General features: G+C 52.1%; 1 protein-coding gene and 2 non-coding genes across 4 annotated transcripts in view; 2 read left to right on the top strand and 1 right to left on the bottom strand.

Annotated features, from left to right (window-relative positions):
* Positions 1–3,119: 3,119 nt before the first annotated feature.
* On the top strand, positions 3,120–3,191 carry Trnac-gca. Its single transcript has one exon. It is a non-coding gene; the product is annotated as a tRNA-Cys (tRNA).
* A 1,679-nt stretch (positions 3,192–4,870) lies between these two features.
* Trnac-gca lies at positions 4,871–4,942 on the bottom strand. The gene has a single exon. It is a non-coding gene; the product is annotated as a tRNA-Cys (tRNA).
* A 610-nt stretch (positions 4,943–5,552) lies between these two features.
* Lasp1 (LIM and SH3 protein 1) overlaps positions 5,553–22,819 on the top strand; it is a 38,662-nt gene continuing 21,395 nt past the window's right edge. Inside the window, exons 1-3 of one of the 2 annotated variants that reach the window (XM_005368308.3) lie at positions 5,553–5,820; positions 12,212–12,306; positions 21,032–21,116. In XM_005368308.3, coding sequence (XP_005368365.1) covers positions 5,752–5,820; positions 12,212–12,306; positions 21,032–21,116 — 249 coding nt within the window. In that variant the 5' untranslated portion in view covers positions 5,553–5,751. Of the gene's footprint in view, positions 5,821–12,211; positions 12,307–21,031; positions 21,117–22,819 lie in introns of those variants that run through there. The other variant, XM_013354188.1, reaches the window with a different exon arrangement.

Here is a 22,819-nt window from a genome sequence, read left to right as displayed (position 1 = left end):
CGGATCTCTGTGAGTTCGAGACCAGCCTGGTCTACAGAGCTAGTTCCAGGACAGGCTCCAAAGCCACAGAGAAACCCTGTCTTGAAAATCCAAAATAATAATAATAATAATAATAAAAATAAAAAAAAATAAAAAGAATATCCTGAAGCAGTGGTGGCCCTTGCCTTCAACATCTGCCTTAAATGCCTTCAACATCTGCCTTAAATGTCCATCCAATGTCTCTATTCTGTACATAGCTTAGTGGCAGAAAACTTACGTGACATGCTGAACTCCTGAGCTCAGTCCCCGGTGTCATCAAGAGTAAAAACACTGAGTCCCTCTCACTTTCTCTCCTCTTCCCTCCCCTTCCCCCTTCTCTCAATAAATTCTCCACTTAACAACAACAACAACAAAATACTAAAAACATTGAATACACACACACACAGCAGGGGAGTTCTCTGTGTCGCTTTGGTTGTAGACTGAGTCTTGACTGTGGCACCAGCATGTGACCTCAAGGGGTCACGCATTTATCACTTTCTCTTGAAGGAGACTTTCATTATTGCTGTTGTTGAGATAGGGTCATACGATGTAGCCCAGACTGGACCTAGAATTGGATCTGGCCATCTTTTTCCTCAGCCTTCAAAGTGCTGAGGTGTGACCCACCACCTCTGTAGTTGAGGCTGGCTTTTCTGATGCTCACAGTGCTGGCATTACAGGTCTGTGCCGTCACACCTAGACACCTTGAATTCAAACCTCACGAGACTGATCTTGGATTTTTCTTGTTGCCGACCCAGCACAGGGCCTGGTGTCATCTGTCAGGCAAGCCCCACCACCCACTACTGAGCCACACCCCAGGGCTCAGGGCACCACAGAGCTGTATAACAGTTGTCTAGAACTCAGTAACATTTGTGTAAATAAAACAGTTTCTTCTTTCTCCCTGTCCCAGACCCTACTAACCACCATTCCCTTTCTACTTCTGTGGTTCTCTGCATAGCTTGTAACTGGAATCATGCAGCGTCTGGATCTCTCTCTCTCTCTCTCTCTCCCCCCCCCCCACACACACACGGTCTCCCTATATACTCTGCCTAAGGTCCTTAAAATCCATCATGTTGCATATTGCAGAATGTCTTTGCTGAGACTAATAACACTGTATAGGATGTTTCTCCAGGTCCACTCACCTCCCCATAAATCTCTGTATTAGTCTCAATGATGATTTAATCTCTCTTCACTTAAACAGCCTCACACATTTCCATTCGTTTTATATAAAACCCATGATTCTTGCTGTGGTCTCAAGGCTCTCACTCTCCACCATCCTGGCTACTTTACCCCCCACCCCCACCAGGTCTCACTGTGTGACCCTGGTTGACCTAAGCTACCTATGTAGACCAGGCTGGCCTGCAATTCAGAGATCCTCCCATCTCTGCCTTCTGGATTCTGAGATTAAAGACGTGTGCCACCTGATACTTTAGCTCTTGAATTGTTCTTCCCTGGCCTGATCTTCCCCAGCTTTAAGGACTGCCCAGCGGTCATTTCTCTGCTTAGAACATCCACCCCGCACGCAGATCACCCTTCGAATGTCATTCTGATCTTAACTATTCTGGTCTTAACTGCCAAATTGTAGCCCAGCTTTCCACACAGCTGGGAAGGTGGCATTTTAATGGTGAAGTGCTTGCCACCTCATGTGACACCTGGATCTGATTCCCATCACTCTAAGTAAAGGAAAGAAGAAGAAAGTCCTTCCATAGCTATCTATCTCGAAATAACCCTCTGGTACTCTCCTGAGTATCTTGCTTTTAGTATTATTTACTTATTGGTGGAGTTTTGCTATTCAGTCATGGCTGAACTCAGTGCTAAATACACCCCGTGGCACCACCACTAGCTGGGCACACCTTTAAAATTTTTTTTTTAACTGTTTCTCCTGATCACTACTGAGGACTTTTTCTTGGGGGGATGGGTTTCAAGACAGGGTTTCTCTGTGTAGTCCAGGCTGTCTGGGAACTCGCTCTGTAGATCAGGCTGGCCTCGAACTCAGAGATCCATCTGCCTCTGCCTCCGTATCATGGGGAGTAAATGCACATGCTGATGCCACCACTACCCTGGCAAGTGTTTATGTTACTTCATCTGTGCATTTATTTCTAGTCTGTCTCTGGTACATTGTGAACTCAGAGAGAGCTAGGACCATTCTATATCCTAGTTCTAAGTTTGCTCTGGGGCTGGAGAGATGTCTCAGAGGTTAAGAGCATTGCCTGCTCTTCCAAAGGTCCTGAGTTCAATTCCAGCAACCACATGGTGGCTCACAACCATCTGTAAAGAGGTCTGGCGCCCTCTTCTGGCCTTCAGGCATACAGACAGAATATTGTATACATAATAAATAAATATCTAAAAAAAAAGTTTGCTCTGCTTCTTGAGAGGTTGACCGACAGACTGAGTGTTCTAAGACTAAACTACAAATGCCTCTCAGTGGGTGTTCTGATTGCCGTGGCATCTGTATTCTGATGAAAGCAGGGGGATACTGTTTTGCAGGAGAAAGATAAATAGAGATTGGATAAAGTATTAAGCCTACCAAAAGGAGCTTGCATTCCAGGTCAGATGGAGTTACATTATGAAACATTGCTTTAAAAAAAAGAAAAAAAGGAGTTTGCAACCTAAATTCATGTTTTTAAACTGCTAGTGTGCGGGGCAGTGGGTGCGCATGCCTTTAATCCCAGCACTCAGGAGGTAGAGGCAGGAGGATCTCTGTGAGTTCGAGGCCAACCTGGTCTACAGAGCTAGTATTACACAGAGGATACCCAGTCTCGGAAAAAAAATTGTTTTTATAGTTCCTTTTTTTTTTTTTTTTTTTTGGTTTTTCGAGACAGGGTTTCTCTGGTTTTGGAGCCTGTCCTGGAACTATCTCTTGTAGACCAGGCTGGTCTCGAACTCACAGAGATCCGCCTGCCTCTGCCTCCCAAGTGCTGGGATTAAAGGCGTGCGCCACCACCGCCCAGCTAGTTCCTTTTTAAAAAAAAAAGTATGCCTTTTTATTGGTTGAATTCAATATTACTTAACAAAAACACGCTACTTTTAAAAGTATAAACAAGTCTCAAAATGAAAAGTATGCAAGTTATGTAAAAAGAATTTTCTAAGTCTTCACCACCAGAGGGGGTATAGCTCAGTGGTAGAGCATTTGACTGCAGATCAAGAGGTCCCCGGTTCAAATCCGGGTGCCCCCTTAAAGGTGACAGATATTTTTGCTATGTAATTCCATTGCAATACAAAAAATGTTGCCTACCCTTCAAAATTTCCCCATCAGAATGTTCCTGGCACTCCAGAATCGGCAATCTTCATGCACTTCTGACGTGGTGGGCTAGTGCTGGTCACATCTTTCTCTTCTTTTTTGGGGCCACAAGAGTGTTGAGGTGTGAAAGCAGTATTACTTTTACCTAGTTTATCTCCTGACCCAAAAGACAAAGGATGAATCCAGATGCAGAATGTTTATATACTTGTTTAAGATGTGTTACAGCCAGGTGCGGCTGTACGTGCCTGTTACTCCCAGCTCTTGACAGGCAGTCAGAGACAGGAGGATCAGATTTCAAGGGAGTATAAGATTAGCCAGGGCCTGTATATCAAAATGAAGGCCAGCCTGGGCTCCATGACACTCTGTAGGGAGGGGAGAAGAAAAGACATGATCAAAAGATATAAAAATGAGAACCCTCTTCACTGAGAAGTTGAGGCCTGAAAAGTACAATTTTGAGCCCAGTGCCTGGGAAGCTGGGAAGCTGGGAAGCACTAGTCAGGTATTTTTCGGCTTTGCCCTGCAGCTCTGTTCTATCCCCCTTCCTGTTCAGCCCAGCAGAGAACCGCAGTGGTGACTGGGAGGCAAAAAATGCACGAGAGTATTCCCCTGGGGTCCTGGGATGACACAACCAGATTCCGTGTTTAAAATACCATAGCTCCACCCTGACCCAGGCAGCATGCCTCTGCACGTCTCTTTTGCCTTTTTTTGGGCAAAACCTAGTCGAGGGGGCTGCCTTTGATCCCCTCTTCTCACCGAGATTTCTTCTAGCACAGGTACCTTAAGCCAAACGCTCGGCGGATGAACACCTGTCCCCATTTTGAGGATTTGAAACCCGAAGGCTTTGTAGGAACACTCCTGTGATCTTCAGAGTGGTCCTCGGGTCCCTGAGTGCCTTACCTGGAAAAATCTGTCAAAGTTAACTGGCAAGGCCTCCCCACTCCCGGTCTACACAATAGGAAACCGGGGATGTTTTAATGAGCCCTCCAGGTCATTCTGGAGCACGCCCGAGTTCGAAGACCACCGCATTAATTCATATTTCTTGGCTTTGGGATCCTACTCTTTGGCTCTGTAGAGAGCTGATGGGTGCGCATCTGCGGGTTTCACGTTCTGGAAGCGCTTTTACTCTGTCCTCATCACCAAACAACAAGGAAGCTAGAGAAGAACATAGAATAATAAAGAGCACAGGATGAAAGAAACAGGAAAAAAGAAAGCTTAGGTTGGAGAAGGGCTATGTCGGTGAGTTTCCGTCTTCTGACCTACCCCTTACCCTTACCCTCACGGGACACAGAACGCCAACCTGGGGAGTGACCTTGACTCCTGAACCCAAAGTGTGGAACCATCCAATCAAAACCCGCAAGGCTACCGTGGGTAGAAACTACCACTCTGGCGCCAGTCAAATGAGGTCGCGCAACTTCTGTTCCTGACAGCTGAACATAAACACGCGGCATTCTTCTGCTTCGTACAAGGCAAAATGAAGGTTTTCTGCTTAGACTGTAAAATGAACAATAATATTAATCTCTTATTCTTTACACATTTTAACCCAGGATTGAATCAAGACCAAATTTGAAATGATAAATATTTTTGTTTGGCGATTAAAGTGAGGAAAAGACTCCGAGGGGGCACCCGGATTTGAACCAGGGACCTCTTGATCTGCAGTCAAATGCTCTACCACTGAGCTATACCCCCTCGCCGCAGCAAAGCTTGGAGCAAATTCCTTTCAGTAGTAACACACTGTTGCCGTTGCTACACGGATATTACGAGGGTAAGGGAAAAGAATGAAAGAGCAAATGGTCAAGCTAAAAGTAGAGGATGTCTGGATCCTAGGAACCCCAGGAATGCTGCAGTTCAGAGGCGTAGCGAGCTTGAACACCCGGACGCCCTGAGTCCAAAGGGAAAGGGGCAGGTTCCAATGTACGAGAAGACGTGGGCGGGAAGGGAACTAGCTGGGGCACGGGGCGGGGCAGGTGGGGTTCCCCGCAGGTTCACCCTGGGTACCCACTGTTATAAAGAAAGTCCCCGAATCTGGAGAATCCGTATCATCCCCACCCTTGTCGGGTGCGTGGGGTCGGCTCTCTCAAGGGAGATCTGGCTTTGCCGCAGTGGCGTACGTGTCTTCAACGGGGGAAGGGCCGTGGCCAGGGGCTGTCGTCAGTTAGGGAGCCTAGGGGCGCGGGAACCCAGGGACTTAGGGGCTTCAGCACCCACGTCCTGCAGCCCTTCCCGGAACCCGCCCCCACGCAGCCCCACGTCGCCCGGGGAGCGCGCCTCATCGCGCGCGCCCCTTTCCGCGTCCGAGGCGCGTCCCCGCCCCAGCCAGTGCAGCCCCTCCTCCCCACCGTGTTTATTAGGGGAAGGAGGGCGGAGGCGGAGGCCAGTTCCCCAGTTCCAGTCGCCGTCGCCTGCACAGTTGCAGCCGCCGCCTCCCAACTGCTCGCCCAAGGAAAAGGGAACGCGCACGATCTCGGGCATCCCCGCCCCAGTCTTTCTCCGGAACCATGAACCCTAACTGCGCCCGGTGCGGCAAGATCGTGTATCCCACGGAGAAGGTGAACTGTCTGGATAAGGTGAGCTCCGGCACCCGGCGCCGCGGGCTAGGCAGTTCCAGTGCAGCTCTTAATCGGGGAAGGAAGGAGGGACGGGGTCCTTGTGGGCTTTTCCCTGTGATCCCCTGAGCAGGGAAAGAAGGCGGGAGGTGACTTGGGGTGCGGGCACAGACCCCAGTCTGGAACCCGGGAAATCCAAGCGAGGCGGTGGGCAGCCACCGCTGGAGAAGGGTGGGTGGCCTCTGTGTATTGAGGCTGAGAGGGCTGGGAGGGCGGGAGGGCATCAGGGAACCGGGATCGTTGGGGTGTGTGCTGGAGGTTAGAGGTGCAGTCCCGCCCCTCCGGGGCCGGGAGTGAGAGAGGAGACGGCCGCTCCCTTTCCCCGCGGCGCCCAGCGCCAAGTAGGCGGAAGCGCGGGGCGCTAGGTGGGGGGGCGGCGGGGGGGGAGGGGGCGGCGGGGGCGGGGCGGAGGCTGGGGCCAGCATAACCCTCCGGGCTTGGGCTTTGCTAGTCCAGCTTCCTGGCCTGGAAGCTGGGTCGGGTCCCTTGGCCAACGAGTGCCAATTGTGGTGAAAAGGACTTAGGGGCAGGACTGGAATCTCATTTCGAGACCCCCCTCTTTTGAACGACCTGCTGGACTGCCCCCTTTGCCGGTTCCGTGGTTGGGGAACCCGCAGACCTTCTTCGTAGCTTTCCCAATCCCCAATTCAAATTGCAAGCCACTCTGGGTGCTGGGCAGCCCAGCAGGAGCTGGGCGGGGTTGGGTGCTGGGGATGGGAGGGTTGGAGAGGACGCTTCTCCGAAATCTGAAATTGTGCTCAGCCTGGAGACCAGCTTGGAGAACAAAGAGCTAACTTTTCAGAGCTGGTTTCATCGATGGAGGGTGGGATTGGCTGACTTCTGGGGAAGCCAAGGAAAGGGGGATTTTTTTTTTTTTTTTTTTTTTTAGCGTGGGGAGAGGGTAACCTTCTGGAAATTAGCTGTCCCCTAGGGGCTCTTACACGTCCCCAGCCCAGGCTGGACTCGTTCATCTGGTTGCCATTACACTTTTGCAAGGGGGACTGAAGAGTAGATCTGGGTGTTTCCGGTATAGTTTGAGGTAGGACCCTTCTGCCTAAGGCAACTTGTTCCTTCTCTGTGTACCCTTCTACAGGGACACCTCTGTGGTTTTGGCTCCTCATAGGTACATTGTGTCTAGCTTCCCAGGCTGAATCGGAGTTTTACCTATTCCCACCTTTATGTCTGAACAGGCTATAGGCCGGTGCCTGAAAGAGGGGATCTAGTTTTGTTGAAAAGGGATACTTCATTGGATACTGTGTCTCTCCTCTCCGGGCTAAGATTAGTTCATTCGGAGGAACCTTTGACCCCCAAGTTCAGGTTAGGAGGTGGTGGGGGGGGGACTCGTTGTTCTGAAACATTTGAACTTTTTTTTCTGGAGGAAAGTGACATGGGGTTTGCAAGACAGGAGGCTTGGAGGAGTTTATGCAAGGTGCCCACCTGCTCAGTCACTGTACTATCCCCTGGAGGGTAGGGCTTGAGTTTGTTACTACTAGATTGAGACACCCCCCCCAAAAAAAACCCCAAACCTCCAGAGATAAACTGTCCTCACATGAAGGTCTTTGCCGTTCCTGGCCAGGTATTTTGACCCCTGCATTTGCAGTTCTCTAGGCCATCAAGAGGCGATGAACGGTGGAAGGGATTGCTAGCCTGGGAAGTGGGGGACTTAGTCCTAGCTCCAGGTCTGTGCCCGTGAACTTTATGAATGGTTCCAGGCCTCCGTATTTCCTGTCACCAGATGTGTATTGATGATGTCATTGCCTTGGAGGTGGGCAGTGCAGGGAGTGTGGTCAAGGCTGTTCTCTCCTCTTTTCTGTCCAGTACTCCAGCCACACTCCTTGTAAAGACCATCAGTGCTCTGTGTCACGGGGAAAGGGGCAGGGATCCTATGTGTCCCAGCTAGAAGAGGATACTTAAGTTGGGGTTGCCCTGGGAAGTGGGAGTGGGTGATTCCTTCCCGATTTTAGAACTCTCCCTAGCGGAAGTGACCCCGGACAGGCATCTGCCTCTCCCCTAACCCCCCCCCCACACACTGGAAAATCCTGCTGTCCCTTCTCTCCCTTCCGTGCCCTCCAGGCAGTAAGAACAGACGGGAGGAGAGTGCTGAACCGAGTCCTTGGGTTTGGGGAAAGCTCAGTCCCACAGGCAGGGTCGCCACTCAACTTCCCAAGGCTTCCTTTCTGCTCCACAGTTGGGAGAGTCAGGTGGGCTGGCCTGATTTCCTGGAGCAGGGCTGTGTCCTTGATGGCAGTCTTTCTCTTCCCGGAGCCTTATCGCTCAAAAGCAGAAGTCGGTAAACTTTCTCACCAAGGAAAGCCACTCTGTCCCCAACCCGTAGTACCGGTGCAGAGATTGGATAGATAGGTAGTACCCGTGATGGTGTTTGAGGAAGGAGGGTGTCTGGGATTAGAGCAGGAAGGAGAGCCAGGGTGACCTCATTCATTTAGCAAATATTTATTGAACACCTACTTTGTATCCAGTGACCTACACTGTTGAGAATCTGCCACATCTTTCTCTCACTTTCTGTCTCCCTCAGCTTCTGAAAACAAGCGGAGACAGGGGATTGGCCCACTGACAGCTGCTTTGGAATGGCCCACTAGAGAGGGCCTCCTGCCCTAAATGGCTGTCAGGCAAATGGGGGTGGGGTTCGAGGAAGGTAGCTCCGATAGGCTAGGAGCCCTATGAGCAAGTGTGCCCCGCCTTTTGACATTGGGGCGAGACACTGTCATTACAAAGTTCTTGATAGAGAAATATACAATGAAGTTGCTCAAATTGCAAAAAAAAAAAAATTCTCATACTATTTTAAGTAAGTTTGCCGTTTTGTGTTGTGTCGTCACTTTCCCGATGACCTTCCCCACCCAGAGGGAGGAGGCTGATGGACAGTCAGTCTCCTTCCTTTTAGCTGAAGTTTTATCTTTTATTTTTTAACCCTCCTACCTCAGTTCCCTAAATGATTACAGTCATGTGTTACTATGACTTTTAAAGTTTTTTTTTTTTTTAAAGATGGGGTCTCATGTAGCCCAGGCTATCCTTGAACTCCCAAACCTCTTCTTGCCTCTACCTCCCAGGTGCTGGATGTCAGATGAGTTCTGCCACCACACACAGTTTTTGCAGTGCTGAGTTGTGAATGCAGGATTTTATCTTTGAGGCCAGTAGTCTGGACTACATAGTGTATTCCTGGGCCAGCCAGAGCTACGCAGTGAAACCCTGTCTGGGGGATGAGTGGTGGGCCTGGGACCCTGAGGGCTGTGGCTCAGGAAGCTTCAGGTTAACTAGAAAGGAACTGTAGGAGTGCATTGGGTTTATAAGCTGGAGGCCGAGTTAGGCTGGAGGCCCGGGCCTGGGTGCTGCTGGTGTTATGACCCTAACTCTAGGCTACAGGAAGGGAGGAGTCTCATACTCCAGCCCTGAGTCACTGTCACCCTAGGGAGCAGGTGACAGGCTGCAGGTACAGGGACCTGAATGAAGCTCCTCTGCCCTCTTCTACAGCCTTGGAGCCACAGGGTCTGGCTCCAGAGAGTGGGATGCTTGTGGGGGCTTCTGTCCCCACTGGCCTGCTTGTCTTTCTGTGGAATCACCATCCTACACATCATTTCCGGCAGGACGGGTTGTCCTGGCGCCTGGGGTCTGACTGAGCAGCCTCACCTGTGACGAGGGACACCTTTGGACCGCTGGAGCGCTATGTCTCCAGGTGTGTCACAGATTGTGGGAGCGCATGCTCAAAGCCTGTCCCAACCTTGCAAACGGTCACTCTGGCTGTGAACTAAGGCTCCTAGGCCCTCTTGGGATAGTACCATTTTCTTCTCTTAGCGTCCTTCCCCCATACCCGACAAGAGACGGGATGAAGTTTCTCTCATTCTGGAGTTGGTTCATAAGCATTATTGAATGAATGGCCATTTCCTGCCTCCCCAAAGCAGTGGCCTTTTGGTTCTCCTACAGTACCTGGGGGAGATAATTGTTGTGTCCCTACTTTACAGATGTGGAGTTAGTTCTCCCTTGGTGAGTCACCCAGCAGATCCTCAAAAGAGTTTCTTTTACTCTTCTCCTGAGCAGCCCAACAAAGGATAGATAATCACTCTCCCTTGTCCCAGACTGATGTATCAGATTGAGAACACTGGATCCCTTAGGATCTCTAGGGGTAAACCGCTAACGGGAGCAAACTCTTGGGGGCAGCCTGGAGTCTCCTGAGGGAACCCTAGGCCAGGTGTTGCTCTTCCTCCCAGGGCTTGGCTCTAGGGTGAGGGCCTGGCCATCTGCCAGAGATCTCTTTCCTGATCCCGAGTCTGACAGGAGGTGGCCTTGGAGGTCCCTAGCCCTAGGACAGTGTATCCCTGCCTACTGTGTGAAAGTGGGTCATGGTCTGGATTCTGCAGAATGTTTTTCCTGGCAGGCCCCTGCGGGGGTGGGGGAGGCAGGGGCCCAGGCAGGGGCGTGCAGGCAGAGGCGCAGACTGGCTGGTGACAGAGCTGGGGCAATCTGCCAATGCCTCCCAGTCAGGGGAATCTATGGGGGAAGGACCACCCTGTTGTGATTTTTCTGGGGGTTTTATGTTGGGGTTCGGTGACACCAACCCCCAAACAGTAAAGATTCTGAAAGTTACCGAGGGTGGGGGAGGAGCCAGTGACTAGGGTGGACCCAGGTTGGGGGTGGGGCCAAGCTCAGACCAGTCGACCCTTTACTTCCAGACGTACAGCTGGCTTTCTTCCCCAAGAGTCGTTTCCCACATTGCCTTGCTAACATTCCCTGTTAGGTTCCCCCCCCCCTTTGGGTCCCCTTGATAGGAAAAATGTCCCAATAGAGGACGATTGCCCCCAGAAATAGCCCTGGTGTCTGGTTGAAGTGTGCTGAGGTGTAGGGGCGGAGTCCCAGCGACTGAGCTTCCTTTCTTCTGGCCCCTCCTCCAAGTGTGTGAAACTCTCATAGTTTGGGAAACGTGTTCTAAAAAGGACTTTGCCGGAGTCCTTTGACAGATGCCTGGGAGTCAGACCTACCGTTCGCTCAGGCACTTTCTGAGGTCTCCCTGGCCCCTCCCTGGCCTCTGGCTACCTTCTTTGGGGGTCGGGAGTGTCTCCATTGACTGCTGTGACAGCCAGATACAAGCAGCCAGATGCCCAGCCAGCCTAGATTCTGGAATGGAGTCTCTCAGCTTGGTTCCCCCCACCCCCAAACCACCCTGGATTAGTTTTACTGGCTCCGTTCTAGAACTCTGGGTCTACCGGGCTTGCTCCTCTGTCCCACGCACACATGAGCTCTAGTTGGGCTGTGTGAACGCCTCCAGTGCCCAGCACCTGCACGGAAGAAGGAGGTGCCAGGTGCTTTGTTGGGGGCAGGTGGGTTTCTCATGAATCTTTAACAGTCCCAGGAGGACTGACATTATTGTATTCTGCAGACAGGAAGTAGAATCCGACTCCCAGGTGCGGTGTGGACAGGGGTGAGGCCAAGGTCATCCAGCTCTCTGGGTGGGGTGGTGTTGTGGACACACCTGGAGTCTAGCTGCAGGACTTTAAGACAAAGCTCTCTTCTGCCTCTGCAGGGTGTCTCCCACCCTTCTCCAGATGGGGGTGGGAGAGGCGGCACTGGACAGGATGTGGGTGTGGGTGTGGCTGCGGCATTTGGGGCTCCTCTAGTCGGGATCCTTTGGGAAGTGAGAGCCAGCTGAGCTGGAGCATCCTGGAGGGTAGCTCAAGAGGGTCAGCCGCTTAGATGGAGGATAGGTGTGCCCTGGTCTGGGCTTTGTGCCACTGCCTGGGCTTTCTTCTCCAGGCTTGGTAACAGAGGACATGCTCCTTCCCAGTGTGCTGCTTAGCAACGGAGTGCCGCTTTGCATAATCAATGAGGCCCATCCAATTCTGGCCTGAAGTGGTCTGGGGAAGTGGAGGTGGTCTTTCTGGGGGCTGCTACCTCCTTCACGACTGGGTTTCTCCCCCCACCCCCACCCCTTACTCTCAGATCTGATCTACTCGCTGTACAGACAGCTAAGTAATTGCCTGGTGGGACGTGATGGGGGGAGGGGAGTGTCAGCTGCCAGAGCCTGTGACCTGAAATGGCCCTGTTTACCAGGTGGTGTGTTTTTTTTATTTGTTTTTGTTGTTGTTGTTGTTTTTTTTAAAGGCAGGGTTTCTCGGTGTAGCCCTGACTGTTCTGGAACTTTCCACTCTGTAGACCAGGCTGGCCTGGAATTCAGAGATCCTCTGCCTCTTGAGTCCCGGGGATTAAAGATGTGCACCACCACCCAGCTTCCTCAGGTGTTCCTACAGCCTTGGGCATGGGTCCTACCTGGGTGGAGAACTTGAGTGCCCGTGCCTAGGGAAGTCCTGCTGTCTAACAACCGCGTCTCCCTTCTGTTCCCGTACAGTTCTGGCATAAAGCATGCTTTCACTGCGAGATCTGCAAGATGACCCTGAACATGAAGAACTACAAGGGCTACGAGAAGAAGCCCTACTGCAATGCGTGAGTTTCAGGGGGACACAGGAGTTTTCCGGGCACGTCACTTCCCTCCCAAGCTCTCCTTTCCCCTCTGATAGCCCAAGGTGACATTGTAGCACTTGCACACCCTACTTGATAGATTGTGATCACGTTGTCCCTTCATAGCAGAGTGTTCTGTCCCCATTTTACGGATGAGAAGACAGGCGCACGGGCAGGAGGGGACTTTCCCAGGATCACCTGGCAAGGCTAACGTGAGGCTGGCTTGTAGACTGCCTCTGGGCTGTAAAGCCAGTGGGCTGCTTCCATTGTACCCTGTTGTGCAAAGGGCACGGCAGGGATTAAGAGGCCTGTCCTGTGCCTGCTGCATTGTATCCAGGCTTGGGAGTGTGAGTCTCCCCTTGGCTTTCTCTCATTGGGTGGTTCTTTCCTCTATTGTCCCTTCTAGAAGGTTCTATAGACCTCTTGCTTCTTTTCTTTGTTTTTGAGAATACAAAAACAAAAGATTTGTTCATTTATTTTATGTATATAAATGTTTTACCTGCATATATGTATGATACCACTTGTGTGCCTGGTATCCATGGAGACCAGAAGAGGGCATTAGATCCTCTGGAACTGGAGTTATAGGTGGTTGTGAGCCTCTATGTGGGTGCTGCAAACTGAACCCAGGCCCTCTGCAAAAGCAGCCAGTGATCTTAAACACTAAGCCACCTTTTCAGTCCCCTTATTGTAATTGAGATGGAGAAGGGTGTGGCCTGACACTGTCCTTTATTCTGAGAGTTGCTAGCTTGGGTTCTGTTCCTTATATAAAATCCTGTTTTGTGGGCCAACTGGATGCAGGGCTTGGGGAGAGAGGCCACTGTCTCCCACCCTAGAGGGACACCATCCAGGAGGAGATAGGGTTGAAATTCTGTCTCTAAGGGGACTCATGAGTAGCAAACGCAACCTTGGCATTAGGTCCAGAGCGGGTGCAGCAGCTGACCTCAGGCAGCTTGCAAGGGCTGGGCTTTGAGGAAGGTGGCGAGATCAGTAATCAATTAAGTTTCTGTACTCGTTTGTCTCATACGTTCCAGGCTAGTCTAGACTCGTTACGTAGCTGAGAATAGATAACCTTAAACTCCTGTTCCCCACGCCTTCCCCTCCAGATGTGTGGGTTTCTAAACACGCTTCACCATGACCAGCTGGTCTCCTAATTGAATTCTCCTTAGCCAAAGTTTACCCGAAGGGAAACTGGAGACTTGTCTCTTTGAGGATAGACCATATGCCCCATCTCCTTGGCCCAAGGACCTTGGGGGCTTGAACACTCACCAGACACTTCTTGCCTGCCCTCTGCTGTATGCCAACCTGTCACAGGTGCTGGGAACCTGATTTCTGATAAAATCTCAAACTCAAGAGGCAGCATGACCATTGTTCCTTCTAAAGGCCCAGGCCATGGTGGATTTCAGTAGAGGAAGGCCCACAGATTTTTTGGCCCCTTAGTTCTCCTGATTTCTATGGCTCCTTGGCCTACCCAGCCCCCCAGCCCTCCCAGCCCCAAGGGAAATGGGACATTCTTTGAATTCTTAAGGGCTCACACAAACCCTGATTCTCTGCCACTTCCTCCCTCCTTTGGGGAGTGGGGTGAGGTTCAGAAAAACCGGGGCACTTAACTCTTTGGGTGCTGGACTGCTTCAGACTGGTCTGCCAGGCTCCTTTGCGGGCATCTTCTGGGCGGGCCTCCACTTCCCAGAAGTCTGACTGAGCTTCTGTGAGCCCAGGCTGTAGCTCTCCGCTTTCTTCTCTAGAGAGTTTACTTGCTGCCCGGTGAGCTCTGGAGAGACAATGCTTTCTATCAGAATGTCCGTAGCCCTGGTACCGGAGTTCTAATTTAGTCTTCTTGGGGGAGACGGGCAGCAAATCGGAGAGGAGGAGAGCCTGAAGCCTTTGGGGTTCTGGGAGAAGCAGGAGCTGAAGTCTTCCCTGCTTGGCCAGTCACCAGTCCTATCCCTTTCCTGACATTTGGCTAGGGAACAGATTGGTATCTCTCCTAACTTTGGCCCTATACAGGTGACCTTTGACCTCTGGCCCAGTGGGTGTTTGCTGGAAAGGACCTGCACTGAGTCGTGTGTGTTGGCATGCCTGCATGCATGCTTGTGTGTGTATTGGCATGCCTGCATGCTTATGTGTGTGCTGGCATGCGTACATGCTTGTGTGTGTGCTGGCATGCTGGCATGCTTGTGTGTGTGTCTCAGCTGTGCTGCACTTCATCCCAGCTGCATCAGCCTCTTGGCTGCTGCACCCTGCTGGCTTTGTGTCTGCTGTCTGCTGAGCTCCTTGTCCCTGGCCAAACACAGATAGGTGGCCCCTGCACCTGTCTGAACTAGGGCTTCCCCTGCCCTAGACCAGATTCCTGCTGTGTGCAAGGCCCTGGGTCAAATGGTCACTTTATTCTCTCCCATTTCCAGCTGACTCTGAGCCCATGTACATTCAGGTTCCTGAATCTCAGGGCTTCTGGGGACTAGTTCCCTCCTGCACGCTGCCGCCGGACTCCTTTCGGTCCTGGGTGTGTCCGTGGGCCCCAGGGTGGGCCTCCTGTTGCAGGGTGCTACTCCCCTCCACCGGACTAAGCCTGGCTAGGGTGGGGACACACAGGACCAGGTGACGTCTCTTGGCACTTTGCCAAGGCTCTAGGCCACCCAGGGAGTGTGGGCTGAATCTGGTGTGCAGGGAATGTCTGTGTGCTGCCTATTCCTGGCTAGTGTCAGCCTGGGGGCAGCTTAGGCTCCTGTGGAAGACAGGGAAATGAGGGAAGAAAGCCACATGTCCCTTCTGCCTTTCCAAAGTCTTAGAAAGTGACTGAACAGTGGAAAGGGCTCTATTTCTCTCCTTGCAGCGATGTGTTTGAGGTCGAGGCAGGGGCATGGACACAGGCTAGTGCTTGCAGCCAGCCTGCCTGGTGTGGTGAGCCACAGTCATGCAGTTACACACTGTCCTGGAGTGGCCCTGCACCCTCCGCTGGGCACCCTCTGGGCTCCCACTGAGATTCCTGCAAGTCAGCTCTTCACTGGGGGGTGGGGTGGGGCACACTCCTACCTGTACAGCAGCTCAAGGTGCCTGCTCACCTGTTCTTTCATGAAGCTTCCAGGTGGGTGGAGTGGGCCCGCTTTGTTGGCTAGAGAAATATTTATGCCCTGGATTATTTGCTTTGTAAATTGGATCATCATCATCATTATTATCGGAACCCTGGCTCCTGCAAACCTTTTTCCTCCCGCTGGTTCTATGCAAAGAAGCCACAGAGTGTGGAGGTCAGGGCTGGGGTTGGGGTGACAATGGGAACTAATTGCCTTGGGGACCTGCAGGCCGGCCTGTAGGCTAGGAAAGGAAGTGAGACCTCCGTAGAACCTTTCCCCTCAGAGTGACCGCAGAAATCTGGGTTCCTGATTCAGTTTACCTGAACTGTGGGGTGAGGGGCTAAGTTGAGAAGAGTGGAGATGACCTTCCTTCTGGGGACTGTGACTCTACCCGTTTCCAGGGTCGAAACTGGCAGTAGGATCCAGTCACTCTATTCTAGCATCCAGATCCCAATCCCAGTGTGCGTGAAACAGTCTCAGGTAGCCCAGGCTGGCCTTAAGCTATGTAGCCAAGGATGACCTCGAACTCTGTGTGTGTGTGTGTGTGTGTGTGTGTGTGTGTGAGAGAGAGAGAGAGAGAGAGAGAGAGAGAGAGAGAGAGAGAAAGAGAGAGAGAGAGAGAGAGAAGGAGTGGGTTCTCTTTCTGCATGGGGTCCTATGCCTCGCTATGATGGCCCTGGGGGGGGGCATTGGTGGCATCTCAGGTTTGCCTACCTCCCCCAAATTATCTGCTTCGTACTGGAAAAATTGAATCAAATATGTTGGGGAGTTTGGAGAAACAGGGGTGAGGGGTGTGTGTGGTATATTTGGGGGTGAAGGAGGCTGGCAGAAACAGGGAGACAGAGTGTCAAATGCAGCCATCAAGCCACACTCTCTGCCACATTCCCCTCACGTAGACAGTCAGGGCCTTAAGGAATCATGGGGACCACTTTCTCTCCCAAAGCCCCATTTTTATTGATAAGGAATTTGAGGCCCAATATGTCCACGCCTTACTTAGCTTGGCACAGTTTTTTCTCTTTAAGAGAAAAGTATGGCCATTGTTTAAAGTTGTTAGTGAATGAAAAAAGAATGGAAAGGATGCAGGGTTTCACTCTGTCCGCAAAGCCTGAGCTCTTTCTCCAGGCTACCCCTCATCTTCTTGATTGCTCACATGGACCCTCTGGCCAAACAATGCCTCCTTGTTTCTTTCCTACCCCTAACATTTCAGTCTTGTAGGTTGGGGTGTGGGGATGTGGGGGTGGGGGGGGTAGCTGGTAAGAATCAGGGCTAATGGAACCCGCCCTCTCGGCTTTGCGGGGAGCCAGAGGCCGGATGTTAAGGCCTTTTTCTTCTCTCCTTCCTTTTGGTAGAAACCAAAGTTCCTTGTATTCTGCTGATGTATTTTTACTCCTCTCTTTGAACACAAAGCTGTGGTTTTTGAAGAGGTCCCAGCCTAGAAGGGATGATGCTCCCTGCAAAAATGGGGAGCTGGGCATTGAGAGTCTGTGGCCTGTCCTTGTTCAGTCTCTGGGTACAACTCTTGCCCACGCTGCCCCACGCACCCCCGTCATCTTGGAGCAGCTTCACGATGTTTTCCTGCCGTGGAAGAGTGTCTTGGGTCCTCGTTGCCTGAGATGGAGGCCACTTCTGATGCCTCGGGTCGTTGTTCTCTCAAGGGTTTCAAAGGTCAGACTGGGAAATAGGCTGGGCCTGAAGGGTGAAACAGTGTTTGGCAGCCACCTTGCTTATGATAGCTTTCACAGAGCTCTGGGAGCTGGAGCCAGACCAGCACCATCTGCCCTAACAGGTCTGCATGCCCTGTTAGCTAACAGGTCAGCTGGCCAGGCAGCTGTGGGGCAGAGGACAGTACGCCAAACAAAGTCTCTCTCCTCAACTCCAAGCCTCGGTTTGTATGCAAAGTTGGCATCCAGGTGATGCCTGCCCTTTCCAGCCTCGTTGGGTATTTGAGGAGGGTTGTGCACCTGACAGCCCGTGGAGGAGCTGAGCTGTGAACTTGTGGCGTCTGTGTCTGTGTCTATGCCTCCCCATTCCCGCCCCCAAGCAGCTGCCCAGGTCCCCAACTACCTTCTGGATACCACAGGCTTTTCCTGCTTTCATCTTCCTGGATGCCAGGTAACTTCCTTGTCCCTCCCAACCCAGCTTCCTGTCCTATTAGCCTCTCTATGTGTCATTTCTCCCACCTCCCACCTCTGCCAGAGCTGTCATAGGCAAGACAGGTCTGTGACTTGCGAAGGCACCACAGTCTCTGGAATGATTGATAAGGGGCTAGCCCAGGAAGGGACAGAGCAGCTGTGCTCTATGGTCTCAGCTCTGCCTCTGTACCTTTACACTGCCTCATTTTGTTTTTGTTTTAGCCTGGAGATGTGGCTGGGGTGGGGGGTCTTGTGGTCTTCCACACTGGTGTGCTCCTGTCTCACCCCACCCCCTGAATCTGAAGGTGAAAGGTGACTTCACCCCGGGTCGGAGAAGGAGGAGAAAAATAGAATCCTAGCAATGGTTTCTGGAAGGTCGTTTGGAGTCCTCTTCAAAGACCACCATGTTGGGGGAGGGGCTGCATTGGGGCTCTGGTGTCCTGCATTCTAGAAACAAACCTGAGCACACCTGTCTACAAGAAACCAGCCCAGGCCCCTTGGGCATCTTCTGGGTTGAGGATACTCTTGCCGTCTGTCTTCCCCTGCCCCCATACCCAATAGACCTCTCTCTCCCTCCTTCCTCTCTCCCTTTCTCTGCTCTCCTGCCTGGAGCTGAGGATGAGGTTGCCATGGGAACCTGAAGCACAGCAGCTAGCAGGAGAAGGGAAAGGCAGGGTTGTCTCACCCAGGGTTGGGGGCTGTGGGGAGGGGACTGGGCTAACCCATCAGGAGGAATGCAGTGGCGTCCTTGTGGAGCCCTGGGGTTGGGTGTAGCCGCCCACTGGACTGTCTGGAGCTCCTTAATCCGCTAGCAGTGATACGGGATTAAAGTCCTTTCCTGTCCCTAGCACTCCAGAATCCACATGTAAGCCCCCCCCATTAGTATTCCTGCTCTAGGGGGTGGCTACAAAGAGGTGATGAAGTACCCCCAATCCCCTCCAGAGCGAAGCATTTGGTGCTTGTTGGAGGGGCTCCTGGGATCTTCTGATGGGGTACAGGGTGTAGTAGAGGGACAGGGTGCGTGGAGGAGCCATGTGAACATGGAGGGTCCACAGCTGCCAGCTCCATGTCCAGGAAATGCTTTTCAGTTCAGAGGACACACCTATGTGTTAATCACTCCCGAGGAGGATGCTGTGTGTACGGGAAGCTGCAGAACTAGGGAGGGGGTGTGACTGTCTGCACGTGTCTGGTTATCCCTGGGCCGATGGAGATGGCTTTCTGCCTTAAGTCTGTGCATGTGGTCAAACGAGAACAATGCTCAGGGTTGTGGGTGGGCTTCTGTGGCTGTGTGCTTGTTGGGTTCCTGCCTCCTCTCTCCAGGCCGCCTCCACTCTGCCCTGCAGGAAGAGAATGCTAGCTGGTTCTCAGACTTGACCCTTCCCAGCTGGCCAGAGCTGCCTGGATCCTGGATCCCCTATTTCTGCTGTGTGCATCTGTCAGCAGAGGTCTCTCCCCCCCACTCACCCTGGTTTGTGTCCCACTTCCCTTCAGAGTAGGCCCAGTTTGTGTGGCGGGTCCTTTCTGCAGTCTTATCTCCCAGGCTCTCAGGACCCAGACAGCTCACTTCTGTTCACTTCTCGTCTCTAGGAACAGAATCCTGCTTGATCCTCCTGGCCCTGGGCAGGAGCAGGAATTTTTGGATGGGCTCCTGAGATGTGGGTGGCCTGGCTGCAAGGCACTGGGCCAGACCTGGGGGTGGGACCTTGCCTTTGCCTGCCTTCACCACAGCCATGCCAGCTGCCAGCTGCGGGCACCTGTGTTTGCTTTTCCCATCATCTCCCTCCTCTGGCTAACTGGGATGGATGGCCAGGACCCACATGGGCATCACCTAGGCCTAGGACAGTGACATCAACAAGGGGGTGAAGATGGTCACTTAGAAACGGAGCCCATCACTGTGTCCCTTCTAGACTGTGTCCCTTCTAGACACACCTTCTTTGGTTGTCCTCTCTATCCAGAGTGGCCCAGAGGCATGTCATATTTTGGTACAGGTGACTGGAGATCATGCTGGGTTTGGCTAAAGCATCCAGCATGTGGCAATTCATGACCTGCTGTGAGCATGTGGGCCAGCCTGCATAGGTCATATCTAGAAAAAAGGCCCCACTGGGCCATCTGTCTCTTTCTTACCTGGTGTTTGGCTGCCTGTGAGTCAGGGGGTCTGTACTGGTCACTGCTGTGATAGGTGCACTCACCCAGAGCTAAATACATCCAAGTCAGACTTGTCAATACAGTTCTTACTTGTAGCAGCCACCCACCGGTCCCTGAGATGGGTGAGGTCCATGTGGACCCTACCTATCATATTCCAGCACCAGACACAGATCATGGCCCGTCAGCACCTCACTGTGACACAGGAGGTTGTGGAGGAGTTCTCTAGTCCTGGCCCAGCTTCAACACCTGGCGTGACACTTGTTCTTTCAAGTATTTGTTGAGCTTCAACCGCTGTTCTGGAAAGCTTAGATCAATCAATAGACAAGTGATCAAAAACCCTTTCCTCCCTTCGTGGAGAACTAGAGGGAGTGGTGGTGTGATGAACGCGTGAACTCAGACCGCTGAGTGGCGAGCACCAGTACCACACTGTTACCTCTGTCAGTAAGGACATTTTCCTTCAGGTTCTTGCAGGCTGGCTTCTGGGCCACCTCTAAGGGACCGTTTTCTCAGGGTCAGACTTCTGACCCATTTCTGTGTGTTTAGACTATACTGTTCAGCCTCTCTAGCCTCTGCTCTGTCAGAGGACAGTGACAGCAGTTCATGAAGTAACAGCGAGTTTGATAAACTAACTCACATAAGCCCTGAGCGCAGGACAATATTAACAGCTGTTACCTGTCACTGGAGTGTGACTAGCCACAAGCCGATCTTCCCAGCTACCCTGTGATTTGGACGCTATCAGCCCCTTGAAACACCATGTTGGACACGTATTCTCTCTCTCTCTCTCTCTCTCTCTCTCTCTCTCTCGCTCTCGCTCTCGCTCTTGTTTTCCAGACAGGGTCTCTGTGTAGCCCTGGCTGTCCTGTAACTCACTCTGTAGACCAGGCTGGCCTCGAACTCACAGAGATCCTCCTGCCTCTGCCTCCCGAGTTCTGGGACTAAAAGCGTGTGTCTCCACCACCCAGTATTTGCATTCTTTTAGCGCAGTTTAGAGTTCTGGCAGGGAACCTTCTGGGTGTTTGGTATTCATTTTTCCTTCAGTCCTGGGTCTCTCATTTTCCTCTCCACTGCTGGTCTTAGTCCTGATCCTGTGCCCATCTGCACAGCTGACCTCTCCCTGGGATCCTCTATGGGAGACTCCAAGGCATGGATTACCTGAAACAAGGGTAATCAGAAACCCTTAGAAGCCTTCCTGTGGCTCTGGACAGTTCAGTCGGCCAGTCAGTCACTCGGGCCTGCTGTGTCTTGCCCACTCAGCTAGCCTAGGCCGTGTCTGGAAAGTTCCTGACTCCCTTCAGCAGGCAGGGGTTGTTCAAGGATTGGAAAACCCAGAGTGAGTGATGTCCCATCTTCTTTTTTGTCCGGCAGACACTACCCCAAGCAGTCCTTCACCATGGTGGCTGACACTCCGGAAAACCTCCGCCTCAAGCAACAGAGTGAGCTGCAGAGTCAGGTGAGGGGCGGGCACTCTGTGGCTGGGAGAAGGGGAGGGCCTGTGTAACCGGATTGGGCAAGGGCTCCTGTGGTCTCTGTGAGACCTGAGATGCTGAAATCCTGGGCCCTGCTGTCTCCCCACCCCCACCTTTCCTCAGTTACTTCACACTTCCTGACTTCTGTGGGGCGGGGGGTGGGGGTGGGGTGAGGGGGTGGGGAGGGATGGATACTGTCTACCTACCTGAAGTTGGTTGGAGAAATGTGGGCATCTGTTTGACTTTGCTAGGGTTCCTACAGCCCGCCTTATCCAGGAAGCTGTCCTCTGCCTGCCTTTCCGTTCACACCTGGCACAGAAGGGCTTGGAGCCAACCAGAAACTTGCCAGTGTGGGTTACACAGCCTGTCCTCTGTAACCAGATGTCTGGATGCCTTTTGCATCCCTAGGAGAGAGGACAGTGTGAGGAGGCCCGTGTTCTTTAGCCTGGCTTTCCTGAGTGGCACAGGCTCCTACAGTACGGAAGGGGACATCGTCTTCCCTGGCTCAGAGAAGATTCTGTCCTTTAGGGTTACTGACTGAGCTACAGTGAGCTGGGTGGCCTGGAGCCCTGAGACCTTATTAACAAACCCTGCCTGGAACCAGCCTGCTCTGCCTCAGCAAGGATTAAAAGATTAAATGAGAATACAAGTAGGGGAATTTGCTGGGTTGGCAAGGTGCCCAGGGTGGTGCCAGCTGGGCCACAAGGACTCACTCCTCATCCATGAGAATTGAGGTGGCGTCCTTTGCAGGACTGTTTTTGGTGGTTCTTTTGTTCAGGTTGTTGTTTTGAGATGATTATGTCACATAGCCCTTTTTGAAAAATTGCCTGGGGGGGCCGGCGGTGGAAAGACAGCTCAGAATGCATGTCATTACAACCTGTGTAACTCCAGCTCTTGGGGATCCAAAGCCTCTGGCCTCCACAGACATCTGTATTCACATCCAGATAGCCCCATGGAGACACATACACCTACATATAATTGAATGTTAAAAAAAAGAAGAAAGAAAGAAATTTAGCTGGGCAGTGGTGGCGCATGCCTTTAATCCCAGCGCTTGGGAGGCAGAGGCAGGCAGATCTCCATGAGTTCGAGGCCAGCCTGGACTACAAGAGCTAGTTCCAGGATAGGCTCCATGGCTAGAGAGAAACCTGTCTTAAAAAAACCAAGGCAGAGGCAGGCGAATCTCTATGAGTTCCAGGACAGCCAGGGCTACACAGAGAAACCCTGTCTTGAGAAAAAAACAAAACCAAACCAAACCAAAAGCAAAAACAAATAAAAAATCATAGGGGGGCTGGAGAGATGGTTCAGTGGTTAAGAGCACTGGTTGCTCTTTCAAAAGACCTGGGTTCAATTCCCAGCACCTGTGGCAGCTCACAACTGCCTGTAACTCCAGTTCCAGGGGATCCGACACCCACGGCAAAACACCAACGCACGTAACAATCTTAGGAGGGGGAAAAAGAGTGACCTTGAACTTCTTATCCTCTTGTCTCTGTCTCCCAAGTTCTGGGATTGTAGGTTGTAGCACACCTGCGGCTTTATGTTTTCCATCCACTACACGAAGGGAACAGTCTCCTCCTTCTTAAAAGACACACAGCAGGCCGGGCGGTGGTGGCTCACACCTTTAATCCCAGCACTCGGGAGGCAGAGGCAGGCGGATCTCTGTGAGTTCGAGACCAGCCTGGTCTACAAG

Source organism: Microtus ochrogaster, unplaced genomic scaffold, assembly GCF_000317375.1.
Source record: "Microtus ochrogaster isolate Prairie Vole_2 unplaced genomic scaffold, MicOch1.0 UNK31, whole genome shotgun sequence".
In the NCBI taxonomy this organism is placed as follows: Eukaryota; Metazoa; Chordata; class Mammalia; order Rodentia; family Cricetidae; genus Microtus; species Microtus ochrogaster.
The sequence above is the reverse complement of the archived record's forward strand: the minus strand, read 5'-3'. Positions and strand labels throughout refer to the sequence as shown.